The sequence below is a fragment of the Perognathus longimembris genome, chromosome 4 (genome assembly GCF_023159225.1).
Source record: "Perognathus longimembris pacificus isolate PPM17 chromosome 4, ASM2315922v1, whole genome shotgun sequence".
Lineage (NCBI taxonomy): Eukaryota > Metazoa > Chordata > Mammalia > Rodentia > Heteromyidae > Perognathus > Perognathus longimembris.
In genome coordinates this window covers 85,999,524-86,021,067 of record NC_063164.1, presented here as the reverse complement: position 1 = coordinate 86,021,067, position 21,544 = coordinate 85,999,524, and the positions used below count along the sequence as shown (strand labels likewise).

Genomic DNA, 21,544 nt, shown 5'->3' with positions numbered 1-21,544 from the left:
AGGATTCAGAAAAACAATTTAATGAAAACGACAACATATTTCTTCTGCCACAACCCCATAAGCTCAGCATGGCTAATTTTGTATTCACAGCAAACATTCTTAAATGCTCGAGGCTGTTTGTTAGCAACAGATGTAGACATTTATAAACAAGGACCATCTTAACTGAATTATTTTTCACAAATTAAACAAAGGATCTCCAAGAAGAGTTCCAAGTATTTACACTCAGCACTCAGCACTCAGGGATACATTCTGCATGAATGTCTCATTAAATTCACTGCTTATGGATGTGAAAGGTACTGATAACAACAATACACACTTCTGGGACTGATGGCTGTGCACTTGCCCCATATGCAACCAGAGAGCCTGGCAGAAAAATAATGTGAGGGTCATAAAACACTCTCTGAAAGTAAACTCTACCCTATGGGAAGTAAACTTTCAATGCACCAAATTCCACTTAGTGCCCTGCAGAAATGAATTCTACAATGAGTATTCTGAAATAAGCAGCTCATCTTTTATAGAGGAGCACTCTGTCATAGAAGCCTGGGAAAGGAGGTCTTATCCTCCCAGGCCATCACAGTTTATAACTCTAAGAATGATGCCTATTATCAAAATTTTAAAAATCCCAAGAAATTGCTTTCCTACAACCTTCCTTGGAACAAATTTCTATCATAAACACACTATTCATAAAATTATTCTCTGTGTTTAACTTAAATCTTTCGCAGCACAACTGTGTCTGTAACTCTCTACTTCATTTAAGATTTTCACTCATTCGTATATTCATTTATCCATCCATTCCTCATTCAACATACAGTTACTGAACATTTAATCATTGACAGCCATTTCAAAGATGTGCTAGTTTCTGTCATGTGAATAGCAAACGACCATTAACTCTTTATTTAGATAAATAGTAGGAGCAACATATCGAAACAGATGCCAGTTTTCAGAAAGTAAAACGGCCAGAGAACATGTTCTATAGTCCCATGAATAATTAACAAAAGACTATGGGAAATTTTACAAGTCAACTTCCTTTTGTCAGTCCAATTCCTCAGCATTTAATTTTGGTAGACCCCAAAGCAATTTTTTCATCCAGACATGGCTGCGTTCTATTTCCTGCTTCTCATAGAGTCAAGTAGCAAAACAGACAGTCTAAATGTATCCCCACAGAGCCACACTGATGCCTGCCCACTCCTGCTTCTCAAAATGACAACCTTTTGCTAGTCATTTCAACAGTCTGGTTATAAATGTAATTAATAATTCACAGAATAAGTAAATGCATTTCATTTCCAATGTACTATCTTCTAAAGAGCATAAAAGCATGATAATACTAGACTCCAGTTTTACAAATGAGCATATTGAGACCAAGAAGGGTCAAACTGCTTCACCAGAGCTATCAATATAGTTACAAGCGAGCTTGAACTACTGGGCTTCACCTGGACAGAAGAGTGCTCTTGTGTGTCAATACCATATTTCTCTCCAGGAATGAGTGATAGACAGTGGAATTTCCATGTTGTCTGTTTAATAATGTAACTCTTTTAAGAATTTAGGAAAAAATACAAATGCTTCTAAGGGAAAAACAGTAATGGAAAACAATATCAGGAAGCTTGTGGTCACCTAAGGGAAATAGCTTTTGTTGTAGGTGTCCCCCATGGTTGGTTTCATCTGCTTCCACTTTCTTCAAATGAGAGATCACACACTAAATGATTAATACAAAAGCTGCTGACATGAAAACATGATCATACTGTGTTATTTTACACAATGCCATTTAAAATATTTTCTTCCATCTGTTTTAATTGAAAGGAAACTTGTCCTTTAGCAATGCTGCTTTGCTATTTCAAATTTCGGGTAGGTTTATATAGAACTGTACATGGGGGTCCAATTTTTGTGAAAAATCTTAAAAGTACTGCTGATGTTATGAAAATTGCAATTTGAGATTGGCAGAAAATTGTCTTCTATATTCATTAGGAAAAACAAGGCATGAGAAGAGCCTGTGTTCAGGATGAATTAAAGCTGGCAAGCCAGCTAAGGTGGGAACAAATGTAGGAGAGAAACAGAAGAGCTGTTGATTGCCCAATGATCAATTGATAGCTTTTCTCATCTTGTTATGTTTTACTCATTCTAAAAGTGCAGGGGAAATGTTCTTTTAATGTACTAAACAGATATACAGGCAGAAGAGAGTATATGAATATAACATTTAAGGACATACCATCATTTCCCTTATTCACTTGATTCCAGGTGCCTACAGCTTCCAAATAGGCAACAGGAAACGAACCCTACTATTCTATAAAGTGTCATCTAAGAGCTGAAAATGTGAACAGCAATGAGTGACAAGTTAAGTGGAAAAATCATTTCCATTTACAGTCCCTTGAAGTTCAGCATACAAGAGACTGCACTAAAGGCCCAGCAACCAATTGCTAGTAGAATCCCCACTACATAAGCAAATAAATGGCTTTAAGTCAGCAGGTGACAGTGCTGGGGAGGTTATAGTAGGTGCAGAGAATTCCTGGATGTAGGGAATAGAATCTTGGATTGCATTTGGATGACTTGTAACAACCCAGCTGATTACAATTGACAACACTAAAAGTTCTCCTTGCTTAGTTATCCAGTGTTGAATATAAACATACATGGAATATTTCAAGACTTCAGATAAACACCGATTCCTGATGATTGGGTGTGACACTGTTTGGTGACTAGAGTGGTTTATAAAAATATGTCTGCCAGGTAGTGAATCTGCCAGACCATTTGTAATTGAAAGCTTGAAACATATTGCATCATAAAACTGTTATACATTAAAATATGTATTACTATTAGCACTGTTTGGCCATTATTCTATTCATGTCCAAGCATAATAACCTATTAGCAAATATCAAGTCTGATCTCTTGAACCTGGAAAAAAATTCCTGTATATCATACAAGGCTGTTTGTTCATAAATATGAGTAGAGCCTTTTTATCTGCCTTATCATTTTTAAAATTTGCTCTTATTGTGTATACAACAAAAGTAAGTATTTTGTGATAACAATAGCTCTCAGAATTGACTAGATTACTTCCAAGATTTCCAACTCAAAATCATATGGTTTGTATGAATCAGTATTCTGTAGAATTAGATGCTTGTCACTTCATACATTTGTGTGCACACGCACATGCACACGCTGCAGTCCAGTTGCTTGAACTCAATGGACACTGTCCCCGAAGTTGTTTTTCTTTTCCCTTTTCTAAAAGCTAGCACTCTACTGTTTGAGCCACAGCTTCAACTTTGGCTTTGGGGGTTAATTGGCGATAAGTTAGCTAGGATTATAGACACGGGCCAATGGTGCCATGCCGCACATCTTTTTAAAATCGCTTTTACAACTAAATATACCCAGTTCAGCTTGGGAATAATGTTCTCGAAATTTCCCTTTGCTAAGGCTCAAACATAATTTAAAATTGAAGTGGAAAATGAGAGTAGAGGTTAACCTCTAATTATAACAGAAAGCTGTGACCCAGCCTCAATCTCTACCTTTTTGCTGACTGTTGTGGACAATCACAACTTGAACAAGCAGTCAGAAAGGAAAAACAGGATTTGACCATTAGGAAACATTAGATGGTTACAAAGTTAATCCCTCATAAAATATTTACAGGCACATATCCCATCAGATAGTGGGTTAAAAAGCCATCATCTCATCTGAAAAGCAACTCTCACTTGTAACATCAAATACTTAGACAAACAAAAGGCAGTTCAAGTGATAGCACCATCTTACTAAAGACCTCCCTCAACTCTGGGGCTTGGCTTAATGTACAACCCCTGGATACATATCTTTTTTCTTAATTTTTCCCCCAATGTTTAGACCTGATCAAAGGCAAAAGAAAGGATTCAAGTTTGAAAGTTTTGTGGTGATGTAAATAATGCAGTATGAAAACAAAACTCATTTTTATGAAAAAAGAAATCAATCAAGCGTTCTTAAGGGTTTTCATCATCTAAGTCATCCTAGTAAGTAACACATATAATCACAAATGGTGATATTTGCCTGGTGCCTTCAAGACATGAGGCCCAGCATCAAACTCAGCTGAAACTGCATAAAGCCAAGCCCTGAATTACTCCTCCTGAAACCACTATCTGAGATTCTACGTCCCATGTATTTCTAAGTGTCTCAGATTCTAGCTCACCATTTATGTCTCTTTCTACTACTCCACTTCCATCCTAAAGCTCAGACGCAGGAGAAATATTTAAAAGCTCTCCTGCCTACACTGTCATCACATATACCAAGAAACACTTTACCCAATCCAGCTCAGACATTCTTATCTTATCATTCTTTGTCATTAGTGCTATATGTACCCATGAATTTGCAGTACGATGGCTAACTCAAGAACTCAGATGTGAGAATAAGTGTCGCTTTATCTGTGCCCTTACATATGGACTTTCTATTCCTAATTTTGTGTATTATGAAATTCAGATACTAGTTAACTTCTCAAACTTAAGGGTCATAATGGAAGCAGTCATACTAATTAGAATTGATCCTAAGTTTCCCAACATGGGCCACTATTATGTCCTTTAATATTGTCTATGAGGAGACCTACATGTATATCCTATTAGGAACTTTTTAAATTAGAGATGATGTTCCTCTAAGAGGAATAGCCTCTTACTGTGAGATTAAAAAAAATGCCTATCTCCTGTGTTTTCCTTTTAAAGTTTCCAGGAATCTCAGAGCTAAATTAAACACTCATTCTTAGAAAACATATTGAGCTATGTGACTAAAATTCTTTGTCAAATTCTCTTATGGTAGACTTTATTTTCTGTTTTTATTTGTTCTGACTGGTTATTAGTTTACCTTTTATTATAAGTTATACCACATTCTTTAAAAAATCTGGTCACTAATATAATTTTTAAAAATTAACCACTGTCCATGAACTAAATAATTCCACTTGCCAGATAATAGTACATACAAAATGAACTATCAACCCAAAATAAAAAGAATAAATTATGAATACAAAAGTTTTAAAGTTAATATAATAATTTGTATTATATAAATCACTTAGATGACTATTTGGATCTCTGCCATGTCCAAGGGTGATGAATTATATGTATATTCTGTATTATTGAGAATTTTACAGAGACTAAATTAACAGGTTGTTCAAGAATTACTAAAAATACCTTTAAAACTGAAGTTTAAGCTGTGAAAGGCCATGGATCTTCTCCAATTATCATGTAATTATCTGCTGTCTGTGATCTTCCCCCATCTTTTGCTGTTTCGTATTAGCTAACTTGCTGTAATTGCACTTGAACTTTAGAGTTCCAATGAAGCTTTGCATAAGAAAACTGATAATACTGAGAAAAAATTTTCACAAAGCAGTATGTACAACCAGCCACTATTTATTGTACATATAATTATTTTCTCTTTCAGCCTAAAATGTATTTTTTGGCTTTTCTATAGCTTAAATCAGTATTAGCTATTCATTTGATTTACAGAAGATGACCCAGCACCATACTAAAACAATCTACTGTGTCATGTGGCTAAAATCATGGAAATCAATAGCTTGAATATAAAGACATCTGAATTACACAGTGCAAAGGGTGAGATCTGCCTCCTCCTTTCCTGTATCAACAAAATGACAAGGATTATAAAATAGTGCTTCTTGGATTGGAGGGGGAGGCTATGACTGGCAGTTGGGATGCATAAAGTTCATATCAAGTAAGTATAAACTTGAGATAGTGTGTGATCAGTAGCAGCCTGTAAGATGGGTTTGTTAAAGCTTCCAATACTGGGTGTCCATACTATCTATGCATTATTGTAGGCTTAAAGAACTGAGTGGGCGTTAATTTATTATATGAAACATTGAGTAGTCATCTATCTTTCCTGTCCTACTCTTCCTAAAAAGCTCCTAGAGTGAAGTCACATGCACTCTAGTATAAGGAACAATGAGGTAAGTAATATGAAGGATGAACTTTGGTCTTTCTCTGCAATACATATATGAAACTGCCTGCATCATTATAAAAACTTCATCATAGCTGGGTGCTGGTAGCTGACACCTGAAATCCTAGTTACTAAAGAAGCTGAGATTTGAGGATCATGGTTTGGAGCCAGCATAGGCAGGAAAGTTGTGAGACTATATCCAATAAGGTGCTGTGGACCAAATGGTAAAGAGCTAGCCTTGAGCAAAAGAAACTCACGAGCACTGCACAGGCCCAGAGTTCAAGCCCCAGGATGAACAAACAAACAAAAAAATCCTTCATCACAAGGAAGCTATATGTTCCATAAAGTCATCTACATCCCAGAGAGGAATAAAAGACAAGACTCCATACACTTTGTTCATGAAGATCTTAGGGCAACTTCTCAAACATGACAGCCTGGCCCAATCTCATGCCGCAAAGGCAATCAAGCTGCTTCCCTAGTCTTATACATGGTGAACTACAAAAAAAGAAACCAGATACCTTCTTGCAGGTGGCCAATATTTGGTGCCAGAGATCTAAATATACAAGTATGTATTTCCTCTATGGCAAAATGAAGATTTAAATGTAATAATTTGAACTGACACCTGCTCTCTTAACTAAAATTGGAATTGAAAGATTTCAATTCTGCTGGAATTAAATATAAAACAGAATCCTTTTTCAAAATCTACTTACATCTATCTTTCTTTTTTCTTTCTTTCTTTCTTCCTTCTTGCTTTCTTTCTTTTCTTTTTTTTTTTTGTGCTGGTCCTGGGGCTTGAACTCAGGACCTGGGCACAGTCCCTGAACTTTTGTTCTCAAGTCTAGAACTTCACCACTTGAGCCACAGCTCTTTTATTGACTTTGTAAGTGGTGAACTGAAGATAGGATTCTCACAAACTTTCCGCCCTGGTTGGCTTTGAATCTCAGATCTCAGATTCCTGAGTAGCTAGGATTACAGATGTCAGTCACCACCAGCCCACTTTCATAGTTGTATCTTTTTTAAAGGATGAAACTTAATGATTCATTTTTTAAAACACAAAACAGTCTTTTATTTTTAGGTGTGACTATACATTGCTTGTGATATGAAAATAAACCTGAAATTGCAGAAATGGAACTGGATAGTAAAGACAGGTTGACTAAACTTTCCAAGTCTCTTTGGTAATCATTGGTTCATTACAAAATTGTTAGTAAGAATTTACCAAATAATTACATTTGCATTCTCTATTGTAAAAGAGGATTATGATGATCAGAGAATTTTTCCCCTCTGAGTTGGCTGTATTAAACAGGAAAGATGCACAGGCCACAAAGGTACCAAAGACTCAGTGAAATATCTTCAAGGTAGAGAAAAGACCATGAGTTTCTGTAAAGCCCAGGCTACTGCAGGGGCAAATGTCAACTTTCAGACAATTCGCCCCAATGGCTTGGCTGCAGAAAGGGTCTAAATGATTGAGAAACAGCTTATCAGATACAACAAAAGCTTGAACAGGGAATTACAACCTAAGGTGTTACTGGTGCATGGACACTCTTCAGGATCAGTGCATTAGTAGAAAATCAGTACCTGGAGAATTGCCTCTGCAGACCAAGCATCTGGATTCGGTTGTGCTCAGACTCTAAGGTCACCTCCTGCAACCGCTTCTCACTTTGAAGACGCAAGTGCCTCTCCTCTTCCAGTTCATGTATCAGCTTTTCATGCTGTGAAAAGAACAAAGGAAATTAGTTTTAACAAGGTTTTTATGATGAAAAAATAATTTGTAACAAAGCATAGTCATTTAGTTAATAATTAGAGCACCATTACTCATTCAACATTATTTTATCACTTCAATCTCTGCCATCTACTTTAAAGAGAACATCACTTGTTTCTACAGAAGGATCAAGAATTTCAACTTAATTAGACCATAGGGCTGATGAGAATAAGGCTAAAGAATGAGTTTTAATTTTGTCCAGTCAGATTCTCCGAGATAAAAATAGACAAGACGACCCACTGCTTTTATAATCTTAAAAAAAACTAGCTCATTGAAGGAATGAACAGCTGTGATTGAAAGAAGGACTGAATGATCCTGGAAAGAGGGCTCCACACATACCTCAGATCCTCCTAATAGTACCAGATCAGCTATGTTAATGCTGTCTTTGTTCTGTTTGTGTTTTGCTTTTGTTGTTACCTTTCATTAAAGCATTACATGCTGTTATGGTTATTACTGTAACTAACTGAAACACTTTGCATACAGAATGTATAATTTAATGATGAAAACCAAAGCTACAATTCCTGATTGTAAGGAGTTTACATTCCGATAAGGAAAGAAGAAAATTAGACACCTTGGTGTTGAAATAATTCAAATGCTCTCATTATCTCAATGGTTTATTCATATTCAAAGGTGACCCAATAAATGGAATACAGTCACAGGTATAGCAAAGATAAATGTTTAAACATTAAATGTAAAAATATATGGAAAAAGTTACTCTAAAGATCATGAAGAAAAAATAGACTATAATATGAATCATGACCCTCTAAACTACTTATGTATCCCACTGTACCTTTGAGTAACTACTAGTTACTGATTAAAAGGCTCTCTGAATGTCTCTACTGAAAGCACAGGGCTCCTCCCAGTCATAGTCAGCAGCCATGCCCTTGAGAAGGCTTCCTTTATCATTCCATCATTTTTCTCCCTTACCTTAGTTCCTTGAGCTGCTCACTTATTCTACTATTGTTTCTCTTGCACATTTATCAAAATGTCCAATTGGATAAACAGTTCAGATTTCAACTTTATTTTATGTACAAAAAATTTATCACATTATCTAATACACAGTGGTCCTAGAAATATACGTGCTTATTGATTCTGGAACTCTCCTTTTGTTAAGACATAACTTAGCCTATTTTTAACCCTCACAATCACTCACTTTTATTGACATCCAAACAAACCCAAATCAAATCTTTATTCTGTTGGAGTGTGACATGAAGAAAGCTTTGGAAAGGGAAAGAAATGTAGTTAAGGAAGAGAAATGTACTAATTTAAGTAAACTCTGAAGAAAAGGTTAAAATGGCAAATTTCAAATTATATATATTTACCACAATATATAATAACTAGTTCTTTACCCAGTGACTACACCGTCAGTACTGTTCTCTACACTACCCATTGTAGAAGAAGGAATATAAACAAATTACAAAAGATGGAAGACTGTTCTTTGAGTCTAGAAAAGGGAGAATGGCACATGTTAACTACTTTAAAATCAAATGCTATGAAAGATATGAAATTTTGCAGAGAAAACAGGATCTGTCTTTATTTCAAAGATAAAAAGGGAAGTTATGTAAATCCATTCACTGACATAGTCAAGAGTCTCTAATATCTAATAACTAATAAATCTAATATCTAGTAACTTGCTGATTCAAATATGGAAATATACATATGCAAACACACACACAGAATACACACAAATATACCCACATATACACATTTTATACACATATTTTATACTACAGAGAAAGGTATTTGCAACATATTCCTTTCACATATCACGTATTTATATTAACCCATACAGTGTCACCATAACCCATATCAATTTTCCAAATACAGAAGCTTGCACAACTGTGTCTGCTCCTTGGACAACTGGGCTCCATCCACAATCACCTCTTCCCCTGAAAGATAAAGGCCAGGCACTTGCCTAGGCTTTTCTACTCAAAGAGCTAGATTAGAGTTCATTTTATAGAACTCAGTTGTTTTTTTTTTTTCATTTCTTCCCTATCTAGTCATTTGGGCTATAGCCTTTACTTTACAAGTGTAAAAGTGTCCCAATGAAATTGATAGATCAGGGAAAAATTTGAGCATGACATATCTCACATTTGCTTATGCTCAATTTGATTCACAAGAAAAATTAGGTGAACATAAACATAAAACATGCTTTTTTTTTTCTCAAGGCTAACATTCTCCCACTTGAGCCACAGCTCCACTTCTGACATTTTTTTGGTAGTTAATTGGAATAAGAGTTTCAAGGGCTTTCCTACCCTGGGTGGCTTCAAACCTTAAACCTCAGATTGCAGCCTCCTGAGTAGCTAGAATTTTATGTGTGAGGCACCAACACCCAGATAAAACACACTTTTTGAAGAGTCCACTGTGCATTTTAAGAGTCGCATTCCTTCACACCAGCCTACACCAATCTCTGAAATTTCAGGCAGCCTGCCTTCCATCCTTTGCAATATGTCACAAGGAGTTGACACCAACTCCCACAGCAAACTGAAGGTCTTTTTTTCAAGGTAAAATTCCAAATTTATAGCAATAGCTATCTAGTTATTTATTTCCTAACCATTTAACATGTGTAAAACTAACTTATCCACTATTTTTATTGTTTCTTATTTTTAAGTTGTCATTGGCATTTAGTATTCCACTTCTACTCTCAAGCTCCCATTGGTCTCATGCTTCTTTTGTATAGTTTTGCAGAGTGCAATGAGTTTTAGAAACACATGTCATGTCATGCTAAGGAAAGGCAGACTGTACATCATGTGGTAGAAAAAGACATCAGTATCAAGAACAGAATTCCAAAGCACTTTCCCTGCCCAAGGACAAAAGTTGAGTCATGGACAAAAAAAAGTAAAAAAAAAAAATCTATACAGTCCAAGTTCTGTTCTACAAATACGTCTTGTTCATACATCACAGCCTGTCCACAGCAACAGTACTTCACTGAATTATAGTGACTAAACTTAGAAGTATATTCCAGTTTCTTTGTAATCATTGTTAAACCCTTGTCCTGATCAGGTCCTTGCAACTGTTGTCTAAGCCATTCAAGTATTGAAAGGCCAATTATGTATACATGTTATCAGAAAGGAAAAAAGTTGAATCCAACTGATGGTTGATTTGATTATTCCATATTTCTATGCTAAGAAATGGCTATATAACCACCAACATGGATGCATGCTCACTTCGGCCACAAATAATCATTGAGCAGATAGTAGCTACTAACCACTGAAATCTGAGGTAAACAATGAGGCAAGTGTCCTGGTTATTTTCTTATCATACTTACAGACTAAAGGTAAGGACAGTTGTTAAAAGACTTGCTAGACTCATAAATGCCATCAAACAAGTGATGACTAGTTTGGGTTTTCTGGAAGATGACAAAATGGTAACAAGAGGAACAGATTTTATAAGGTAGGCTGGAGTCTCTGAGGAAGTACCATTCACAGGGGGATCTCTCTGACAAGTAGGTTTTATTGGAGACCATGACACCAGGCAAAGTGAGCAGCAAGTACAAATGTCCTTTGTGATATGTGGCAAGCACAAAGAGAAGTTCACGGTGTCTAGAACCTGGTGAGCAAAAAAACAGTTGTGGCATGGCCTATAGCTACAAGGAGCAGAGGCTAGACCCTAGGGGATCATGAATATAGAAAACCAATGTGTGCCTCTATCCTAGGTCCAATTATAGTTGGCGACTCTCAGTACATCATAGATGATAATATTAGTGAAGTTCAAAAACATTAAAAAAAACTTGAATAGGAAGGGTTATCTTCAATAAAATGGTAACTTTATTTTAAGGTTTAATCTTTTAAGCAATAGGACCTGTTGAAAATTTAGTAAAGATTATTCTGACTACTGAGTCAATAAATAACTGAATTGCCTTGAAAATTAAACACAGAACTACCCTATTAGTGAGCAAATCTATGCCTGGGTATTTATCCAAAAGATTATAAACCAGGAAACAGTAAAGCCATCAGCACAACTGTGTTCATTGCAACACTATTCCCCATAGCCAAGGCATGGAATCATAAGTGCCCAGATGCCCCTTAATGGACAAATGGATCAAGAAAATGTGGTATATACACGTAGTGGAATTTTACTCTTCTATTAGAAAAAAATGATATTGTACCATTTGTAAAGAAATAGAAATACCTTTAAGAAATTATGTTAAGTGAGGTTGTCAGGCCTAGAGAGATAAAAGATGTATGTTTTACTTTCATATGTGGAAACTGGATTTAGCTTATAAACTTATATATAAATATATTGTGTGGTATTCAGGCATATACAAATATATTAGTACCATCACACATACCCATGTGTTTAGTGAAATATTTGCCATAATAGGCGAGGCCAACCCACATCCACTCAGCACAGTCCTCAGACCTGTTTAATAATAGTACAAAGAGGCATGGGTATGCCTGAGCATGTTCTCCCCTGGGCTGATACTTAAGAGATCCATGATACCATTCACAACAGCATTCATTGTATGTGTCTTTTCAAAAAAATTCCTACAATGAGCTCAAACTATATAAAATTTTTGTTATAGAATTCTTAATAAATAATATTTTATGATAAAAGAAGCATGGGAGATACATTAATATTGCTGGATAATACAAGGATCTGAAATTGGGGAAATGAATAAATGACATTAGAAAAGGCCTTTACTATGGGTTAAATGATAGTTTAGGATATTGATGGGAAAAATATGAGTTCATCCAAGAAATGTGGAGTCTAGCAAATGAACTATCTATTATGTAATGAAGATTTAAATTAAAACTCAACAGCCTACCAGAAAAGATGAGTACACGCGATTCAATGATACAAATATAAAACATGGCATTAAGAACAAATAACAAATTTAGAACTTGTAAGTCTGCCTAGATTTGCTTAATCAATGTCAAAAAGTCATGGGCATAGCCAATCAACACCTAGTATACACTGCAATGCAAACACCCACAATAACCCTTTTAATTGCCTTACCATCTGAGAATCTAAAACTGACAATTGATTTTTTTTCTTCAGAAAACTTGAGCCAAACACATCAGCAGAAAAGTTAAACTAATGTTTTCATGAAAACTAGCTTTTAATTTAAAAACTCAACATTAACCAATTTCTATCAAACCAGGGCAAAGTGGATCTAAATTAAGCTATAGTTATTATATCTAATTGCAGCCACCCTTTTCCTTTCTACCTAAATTGCAATGCACTTTTTTCCATAAAGCCTTCTGAATTCAATATCCCCATTGGTTATGAAAGATTCAGACATCTTAGAAGCAGAGAAAGAGATAAAGAACTTAGGAATTGATTTCTTTTAAGTCTGTAGTGTTGGGTGTAACTGAGGAATCACTATCAGATTTTGAGATGCTAGGATAAAAACAACTCAGTATACATCCGCAGTGCTGATAACATCACTAGAAAGATAAAAAGCTCTTAACCTAAGTAAGAAAAAGATGCTCAGCTTGGTTTTAAAAAATGAGAGGAAAAAAGCAAAGAGGGAAAAGAGGAGGGGAATGAATAGAGAGGCAGGGGTAGAAATTTCAAGGGTAAAGGAGACAAATGGGCATTTGTATGGGTTTCAGAAGTATCCTGAAAGCTAATAAATAGCCCTACAGGAAACACAATAGGTGAATCAGCCCATATAACTATTTTCTTGGGCAAAATTATCCAAGTGTTGATTACCTCACAAAGGGATGTAGATATAAACATTATAGGAGCAACATCTCCAGGGTAGACTATTAAAAAAGAAAGAAAGAAAAGTACAAATAAAGGTTTGGTAAATTAAGATTGATGAGGGTTGTAAAGTCATCATAGGATATTTTTTAACAGATTATAGCATTATTAACAGAGAAAATTAAGACTTTTCTTACATGTAGACAATAACTTAATTACTTATTAATTATGTCTAGGAACAAAGAAGATATTAAGAACATTGTATTCATCACATAACATAATAAGGTTTTGGTTTTGACAACATACAGCTGAAAACTGTGCAGGAAGTTTACATTTTGGCCCATTGTTTACAATTTAAGAAACAAAACAAAACAGTATAACCATCTTGATTTCTAGCATTGAGAAAGCATTTTGGTCCTGCCATTAGCTTGTTGTGCAACCTTGGGAAATATACTTACTCTCTCTGGACCTACTTCTAAAATGTTCTCCCATTCTATACAGCCATGAAATTAGCCATAACCATAATAAGAAAGCATAATTACTAATGATGCTACGGCTATAAAGAGATAAAACATAATGTCTACAAGATGGTGTGTATTTGTGTACATATGCTGGGGTCTGTCAGAGGATGTATTTCACTTGATAATGATGAAGATGACTGACACTCTGATTTTCAGATAAGTAGGTGAGAAATGCAGTAGATTTAAAGAAGCTAAGGTGATGGGTTTCCCCAGCTAGAAGAAGGCAAGCAAAGCAATGTTAAAGTGATGACATTGGATGTCACATAACTCAGAAGGGAAGTGATGAAATAGACTACAGAGGCTGCTAAACAATTACAGCTCTCTGCAGATTTTAAGGAGGATAACCAAATACAAATGACATTAGAGCAGATAATTCTTTCTTGTTGTAGACTCCAGAAGTGAGAGACTATTGAAAAAGGAAAAGAGCAGATTGTGTCATCTTTTATCACTGTCATTCATTAGCAGTGGCTTCTTGCATTGACATAAGCCATTCCACGGAATTTCTGGCTTTCTGACTTCAACAGGCTTCACAGATAACCATGTCTTCCTAGTCTTCGGATATTTGTGGTTATAGGAGCTGACCAAAGAAGGCAAGCCATTGAGTAATAATCCAGGTGGGAGATAAGCCTCGTTTCAATAGTCAGCTGCTGGGTTCAGACACACTCTTGCTCTTATACTAATCTTTTCCTTGAGTCTAGTTGATCAAAAAGCTCAATTCTCAACTTAGAAAATAGATTCATTTACTTGACCAATGGTTCCATTTATAAGAAGTCAATGACTCATTTTTCTTCCTGGTCACAGACCTTTTTCTCTGTTGTCATGTTAATTGATCACAATTAACAGTAGCTATTAATTATCCTATCCTCTTATGGGCTCTTGGAACTGAATTTTATTAAGTGCTTCCATACTTGATTAAACCCTTCTTCTTGTTCTTTTCTCTTCTATAGAGAATAAATTCCATACAAAGAAGCAGCAACATTTTGACTTTTTAGAAATATTTACTTCTAATTCCCTATCAAGAACCATTGATGCAATTTTAGAATGGCTCTAGATTTGTATGTCTTTTTGTGTGTGCACCAAACTGACCAATGAAGAATGGATTATCTGTCTTATGTATATGCCATTTCAGACTTAGGGGCACTTTCTTTGTTCTTTATTGCAGATAAGTGATCTTTTACTTTTTCTTATATTCTCCTTTTATTTTCTTTTTTTGCCTTTTGGATTCCCTTTACTCATTTTTAACCACATAGCTAGTTAACTGTGATCACATTTTATTCACCTGTATTCATTTAACATTAGACAGTTGATAAAAATACATAATTAACCCAAAAAGGCCAGCAAGGTTTAATATCATGAGAGCAATTCCAGAGAATATGTCATGAGCATTAAAGGAAATTAGAATTTATTGATGAACAGCATTGGACAAATTCAGTGTAAGATGTAGTGATGTCCCTGGCAATTTTCAATTCAGATAGTTACTCACTACACAAAAGTGTTTCCATTTGAAAGCAGCCTTGTTTACGATTTGGGTTTTATTTGTCTGTTGCTATTGTTGTTATTGTGATGGAACCCATGCTTGTGCATGGAAGCTGAGCACTCTGTCCTTACCTACATCCACCAACCCCGTCACCAGGGCTCTTCATGATCATCTTTTGTTTTGCTTGATAGTAAGCCTGTCCCATGTAGGCAGACTTAGGGCTGCAAGCAAGGGGTCTGTCTTCAAAATCTCCTAAAGATAAAAAGACTCCCCAGGTCTTCAGTTTCAGTTTATTCTCCAATTTTACACTTCAGTAATATTTACTAAAAAGTACACTTACTTTGCCTTCTCCATCCTAATGTCTCTCTTATTGCCAACTTAATTAATGGTTTATCTCATTCACTGCTTTTAATATTTGAATTAGCATTGTAGAAATTATATGTTGCCATATAATTTGTTAAGTATTTTATACATAATTATGTTCCCTATCTCCTCTAAAAGAATATATACTTACGATGTGGATTAGACAGTGTGCTTGGTAAGAAAGCCACATACAAAATTAGCACACTGTCAAGCATTTCAGAAATGGTCAGGAAATACAGTTTAGCTGAATTCTTGTGTGTGTGAGTGTGTGTGTGTGTGTGTGTGTGTGTGTGTGTGTGTGTGTGTGTGTGTGTACTAGGGCTTGACGTGAGGACTTGGGTACTCTCTTTTATATTTTTCACTCAATATTGGCACAACTGTACCACTTGAGCCATGGTGCCTCTTCAGGCTTTTTACTGGTTATTTGGAGGTAAGAGACTCATGGACATTCCTGCCAGGGTTGGCTTCAATGACAATACTCACGTTTCAGCCTCCTGAGTAGGTAGGATTACGAGTGTCAGCCACTGGTGCCTAGCTTAATCAAATCCTCCTGCCCTTCCAACACTTCTTTTTCCTTAGCAATCAACTCTAGGTGTGCAAAATTTCTATCAGTAATGGCTTTTAGTTTTCATCTTTATACCAAGAATGATGTAGTAAAGATTTACTTTGGTTTAAAAACTCATTGCATTTATTCTGTCATTTCTTTATCATTGCCTTCTCTACATAGCTCGCAGATTGCAATCCAACTCCACATTAGTCACTTTAATTCAGTAACAATTAAATCAAACATTTTGCTTCTTAAAAGACTTCCAGAGGCTTCTTTACAAAGCATGTATTCAATTTTGTAAGATGGTAAATTTTACTGTTCTTTTTGTTCACTTACTAGGTTTCATAGAACTGTGAGTCAAAGATAAAGCCTATTTAGACTAGGGATTTTTATATTCCTGTCTTCCTTCAGTAAATGTGAATAATTATATGTATGGGAAATTGGAATATTTGCTATGATAATTATTCCTTCTTCTAAAATAAGAGAATATTATAATGTCAACAACTGACTATACAAGGTACTACTGAAGTTTTGAGGTCTGCAAGAGATATAGTTCCCAGGATGCTTCTAATTAATATTAATTTCTCCAGAGATACTTTTTGTTCATTGGAAAATATAGTAAATGTTCTTCATATTTACTATTTTGCTGTGGAAATTTTCTTCAAACAAGACTAATTATTTTGACAAATCCTTAAGAATGGCTAGTGCTGGGCACTGGTGGCTCACATCTGTAATCCAACTACTCAGGAGGCTGGGATCTGAGGATGGTGTTTCGAAGCCAGCCTAGAGACAAAAATCCCTGCAAGACTCTATCTCTAATTATAGAAAAAACAGAGTGGAGCTGTGGCTCAAAATGATAGAATGCTAGCCTTGAGCAAAAGAGCACAAGGACAGCTCCCAGGCTTTGAGTTCAAGCCCTACAACCACCAAAACAAACTAACTAACAAACAACACAAAGACTTGAATTTAACAAGGACACTATTATTTTATGATATTGTACTATGTGAGAAACATGAAAAAAATTTATTGTCAAAGTGAAGTACAGAGGGGTTACAGTATCATGGGTAAGGCAGTGAGTACATTTCTTATACAACTTGTTACCTCCTCCCTCATTTTCTCCTGCCTCCCTCCTCCCCATTTCCCTCTCTCCCCATGAGTTGTACAGTTGGTTTACACAATATAGTTTGGTAAATATTGGTGTTGCATTGGTTTGTCTTTTCATTCTTTGTCTGTTGATTTTGGTATTCCCTTTCCCTTTCCTAGTTCCAATACACGTATATACAATATCCAGGGTACTAAAATCAGTTACAGTGATATCAGGGGGTAAAAACCACAGGAAGGGAATATGGATAAAAACTAAAAAAAGGGCATAGTTTCACATTGCATGTTAAAAATAACTGCAACAGTGATATACCACTTGTTTCCATAACTTGAAGTTCATTTTTCTTAGGACCATCATATGTGTTTATACGGGCATAGCTCTTGAGCTATTGTGATCTTCTGCTAGGACTATCTTAGATGTGGACTAATTATTCCCTATGAGGGGAACCATAGATTCCATGGAGAAACATGAAAATTTTTATGTGTGAATTTTAGTAGGCTGTTCATCCTTGTTTAACAAATGAAAACTATCACATTTTATCATGCCACTGAGAGATCAGTGTAGAACCAATCAATGCTTCAGTTCAATGCTCTAGAATTTCATTTCATAATCACTACAGTTAAGAGAGACTGAAAACAGTACATACTGATAAATTAAAATTCGGGTAAGTTTTGGGAGGTAAGCTTTAACAGAGACATCATTTTTATGAGGAAATCATTCAAGACCAATAAATGAACTGAGTAAGCACAGTTAATCTGGGGAAAAGGAAAATATATTCTCTTGAAAGACAATCTAGGTGTCTCTCTTCAAAGTATATTTAACCCTTGGTTAATTTAATCTGTGCAGGATAATTTTAGAGAAGATGATCACTTTCTGAGCAGCAATAGTTACAAGTGGAAACCAATGAAAGACTTGGTCCCATGTGGTACAAATACTACTTTTAAAAAATAGGTCAGCATGGACTAGATTTACCACTGAACAACTATTTTTCTGATGTGACGGGGAATAGAAGAGCTCACAGAGAAATGTCTACACCACAAATACAACACTTTTAGGTGTACTTTGAATGTCAGTAATTATTCAGAGGCCCTTTTCATAATTTCCTGAGTTTCTTCCACTTCCTACTCTTGACAGTGTTTGGCCCTTTGCAACTCAGAAATAATCTCTTCTGACCAGGTGCTGGTAGCTCATGCCTGTAAATCTAGCTACTCAGGAAGCTGAGACCTAAGCATCATGTTCAAAGGCAGCCCCAGCAGGAAAGACCATTAGACTGATCTCCAGTTAACTACCAAAAAGTCAGAAGTAGAGCTGTGCCTCAAGTTGTAGAGCAGTAGCCTTGAGCAAAAATCATCAGGGACAGTATCTAAGCCCTGAGTTCAAGTTCTAGGATTGGAATGCATGCAGACACTCACTAGCACATGTGTGCATGCACGCATACACACACACACACACACACACACGTGTCTTGTGGAAGACCTTGTAAGATTTAATTCATAGTCAGAGCCTTTTTTTCTCACATGGACACATCAATATTCTGTACCTAGGGCTTACAGTCAAAGGGAAATTAAATCTTGGAAAAGTACTATAAAGTACAAAATAGAAATGAGGTCCTAGAAGAAGCTAATTTGCCTAGGATGGTTCAGCCTATCCTAGGCCTCTGTAGCTGTGCAGAAATCAAATCTCCACTTTCGATTCTCACTTTCTGGGAATTTGAAAGAAAAGCAGGTCATCAATTGCTTAGTGGATTTTTTCATCTGAATCAGTAAGATTTATATAAAAACTAGCAACTACATTTGAAATTTAGTTTCTTTGGCAATATAGGCATATATATGATCTCAAAATGAAACCACTACTTGAAGATGGTAATGTGACTGGCAACATTTTAATCATATTATATTCATATCTTTAGAGAAAGGTGGGAGAGTGCTGTCTTGCTCTTCCAAGTATACATATATGTGAAAATGAAACAGATAATTGAGAGATTGAGTGGGATTGGAGAGAAGGGTGAGAATGATGAAATGGGTACCACTGATCAAGATGTATTACATTTACAAACTGACACAAAAAATAAACACATAAAAATACACACAAAAAAACACAAAAAAATAAAGCCACCACAGAAAATTTAAACTTTTTTGGAAACAATATTATAAAGTGAATTTTTTCTGAGTCCTTGAATGTTAAATGCTGTGAAATGTGAAATATAGGTAAAAAAAATTTACTCAACAAGTATGTTTTTATAGAGTTCAGGATTCCCAGGATTTATGACAAAGAATTAGGCTCCAGATGTCCAAGAAGATGTTTCCAGAAAGTTCACTGCCACTAAGCACAAGGACCCCATTAAGCACAACAATTGTGCCATTACACAGGTGTGTGAATCATTCACTTCCAAATAAGAAAAAAGAAACACATATGCATTTACTGTACACAACCTGATCTAAAGAGTAATTAAAAATAAATAAAATAATCTGAATGATTAAAACATTGCCAGTCACTTTTCCATCCTCAGGAAATTTTGAAATTATACAAAAGTCTATATTGCAAAAGAAAATAAGTATCAAATGAAGGTGCTAGTAATTAAAAATAAATTAAAATAGTATCAAGAAAAAAATACTGAATAAAATACATTGAAGAAAAGAATGAGACTATTTCTAGCAGCATGAATAAAAGTAATGAACTCTGGGAGTCTGTCTGAATTCGAAGTGCTTTTCATGCAGAAGTGAGGATATCCATGGATATCACCACTGGCAGGAAAGTAAGCAGGCAGTATTTTCAATTCTTTTATTCTTCTTGTAAGATTATAAACCTAAGATCAAAGTAAGTAAATAACAGCAGTTTTAATAGACACAATTAGAGTCCAGGGACTCAGAACTTGACTGCTTTCCTTTGAAAATATGAAAGTTTCTCCTTCAAGGTCTAGTAAACATTCACTTCAAGTGGTTAGCCAATGGATGTATTTAACTCTCTGAAGCCATGTTAATGGTTATGAAATATTTTTTTAAAAATCTACCTTAAAGGAAGAGAGAAAGACAAAGAGACACAGAGACAAAGGTCTTTACTACTAAGGACATTATAATGTGATTAGAGTAAGCTTAGCACACATGTGATAATTTGGAATGATTATCTAAAGCAGAAATTAACAAAAGTTTCTCTCTCTCTCTTTCTCTCTCTCTCTCTTCACCCCCTCTCTCTCTCCTGTGCTAGGACTAGAACTCTGGGCCTTCTGCTCTCACTTAACTTTTCTGCTTATGCATGTCACTCTAACCGTTTGAGCTGCACCTCTTATTTTGGCTTGCTTTGGTGGGGTACACTGGTTAATTGGAAAATAAAAAGAGTATCATGGGCTTTTCTGCTCCAGCTGGCTTCAAACCATGATCCTCAGATGTCCACCTTCTGGTAGCTAGGATTGCAGCTGTGAGCCACCAGTGCCTGGCTGGCAACATTTTTCTAAAAGAGACTAACCAGTAAATATCGGAGGCTCCATGCATCATATAATTTGTTTCATAGATATTCAACTGTTTCTTATAGCATGAAAGTGAATATAAAATAAATATGAACACCAGCATGTGGATGTATTTCATCAAATGTGTTTATAAAAATGAGTGTGGCAGAAAATACCTGGCCATAGTTTGTGCACCCCTAATCATTAATTCACAACTGAAATCTCACACAGGCAACCAATTCTAATATTTCATTTTCTAGAAGGCAATGTTTTTTTTTTCTATCCAAAATTCCTAAGTACACCAGGAGCCATTTGTTTGGGAGACTTTCTTCTTATTATTGTTGAGAAACAAACATAATTTGATATACTTTCTATCAAATTTAATGAAATTTTGTAACCACTGTCAACGATGAAAAAATTAAGTTTGTGCTTTCCAGAAAGGATGCACCTTTCAGCAATTCCAGAAATCATGTAATATTTGTGCTTGTCAGCGGACTAGGAACAAATACTTTATCCCCTTGTGATTACATCTTTGCACAAAGGCATCGGCTTTGTGTTATACATAGAATTACATTTTACCCTTTGGTGCTGAGCCATTAGCCAGTATATTTTTTCTCATTTTCAGTTAGGAATAGGTAGCACCCACTCCACCCCTACCCGCCCCCCCAAGCACACATGCACATACAGATGAGTGAAAATAATCATGGCAGTCACTGTTACCAGCAGGAATTATTGTTAGAAATAGAACTACATCAATTCAACAGTAATTTAAAAAGGACCTACTCTATGTCAAATGAA

The 21,544-nt window shown here is 35.6% G+C and overlaps 1 protein-coding gene across 4 annotated transcripts in view; it reads right to left on the bottom strand.

Annotated features, from left to right (window-relative positions):
* Nckap5 (NCK associated protein 5) overlaps nt 1–21,544 on the bottom strand; it is a 786,161-nt gene that overhangs the window by 367,147 nt on the left and 397,470 nt on the right. For all 4 annotated transcript variants that reach the window (XM_048345601.1, XM_048345602.1, XM_048345603.1 and 1 more), the window contains one exon: nt 7,462–7,595. In XM_048345601.1, coding sequence (XP_048201558.1) covers nt 7,462–7,595 — 134 coding nt within the window. The remainder of the gene's footprint in view (nt 1–7,461; nt 7,596–21,544) is intronic.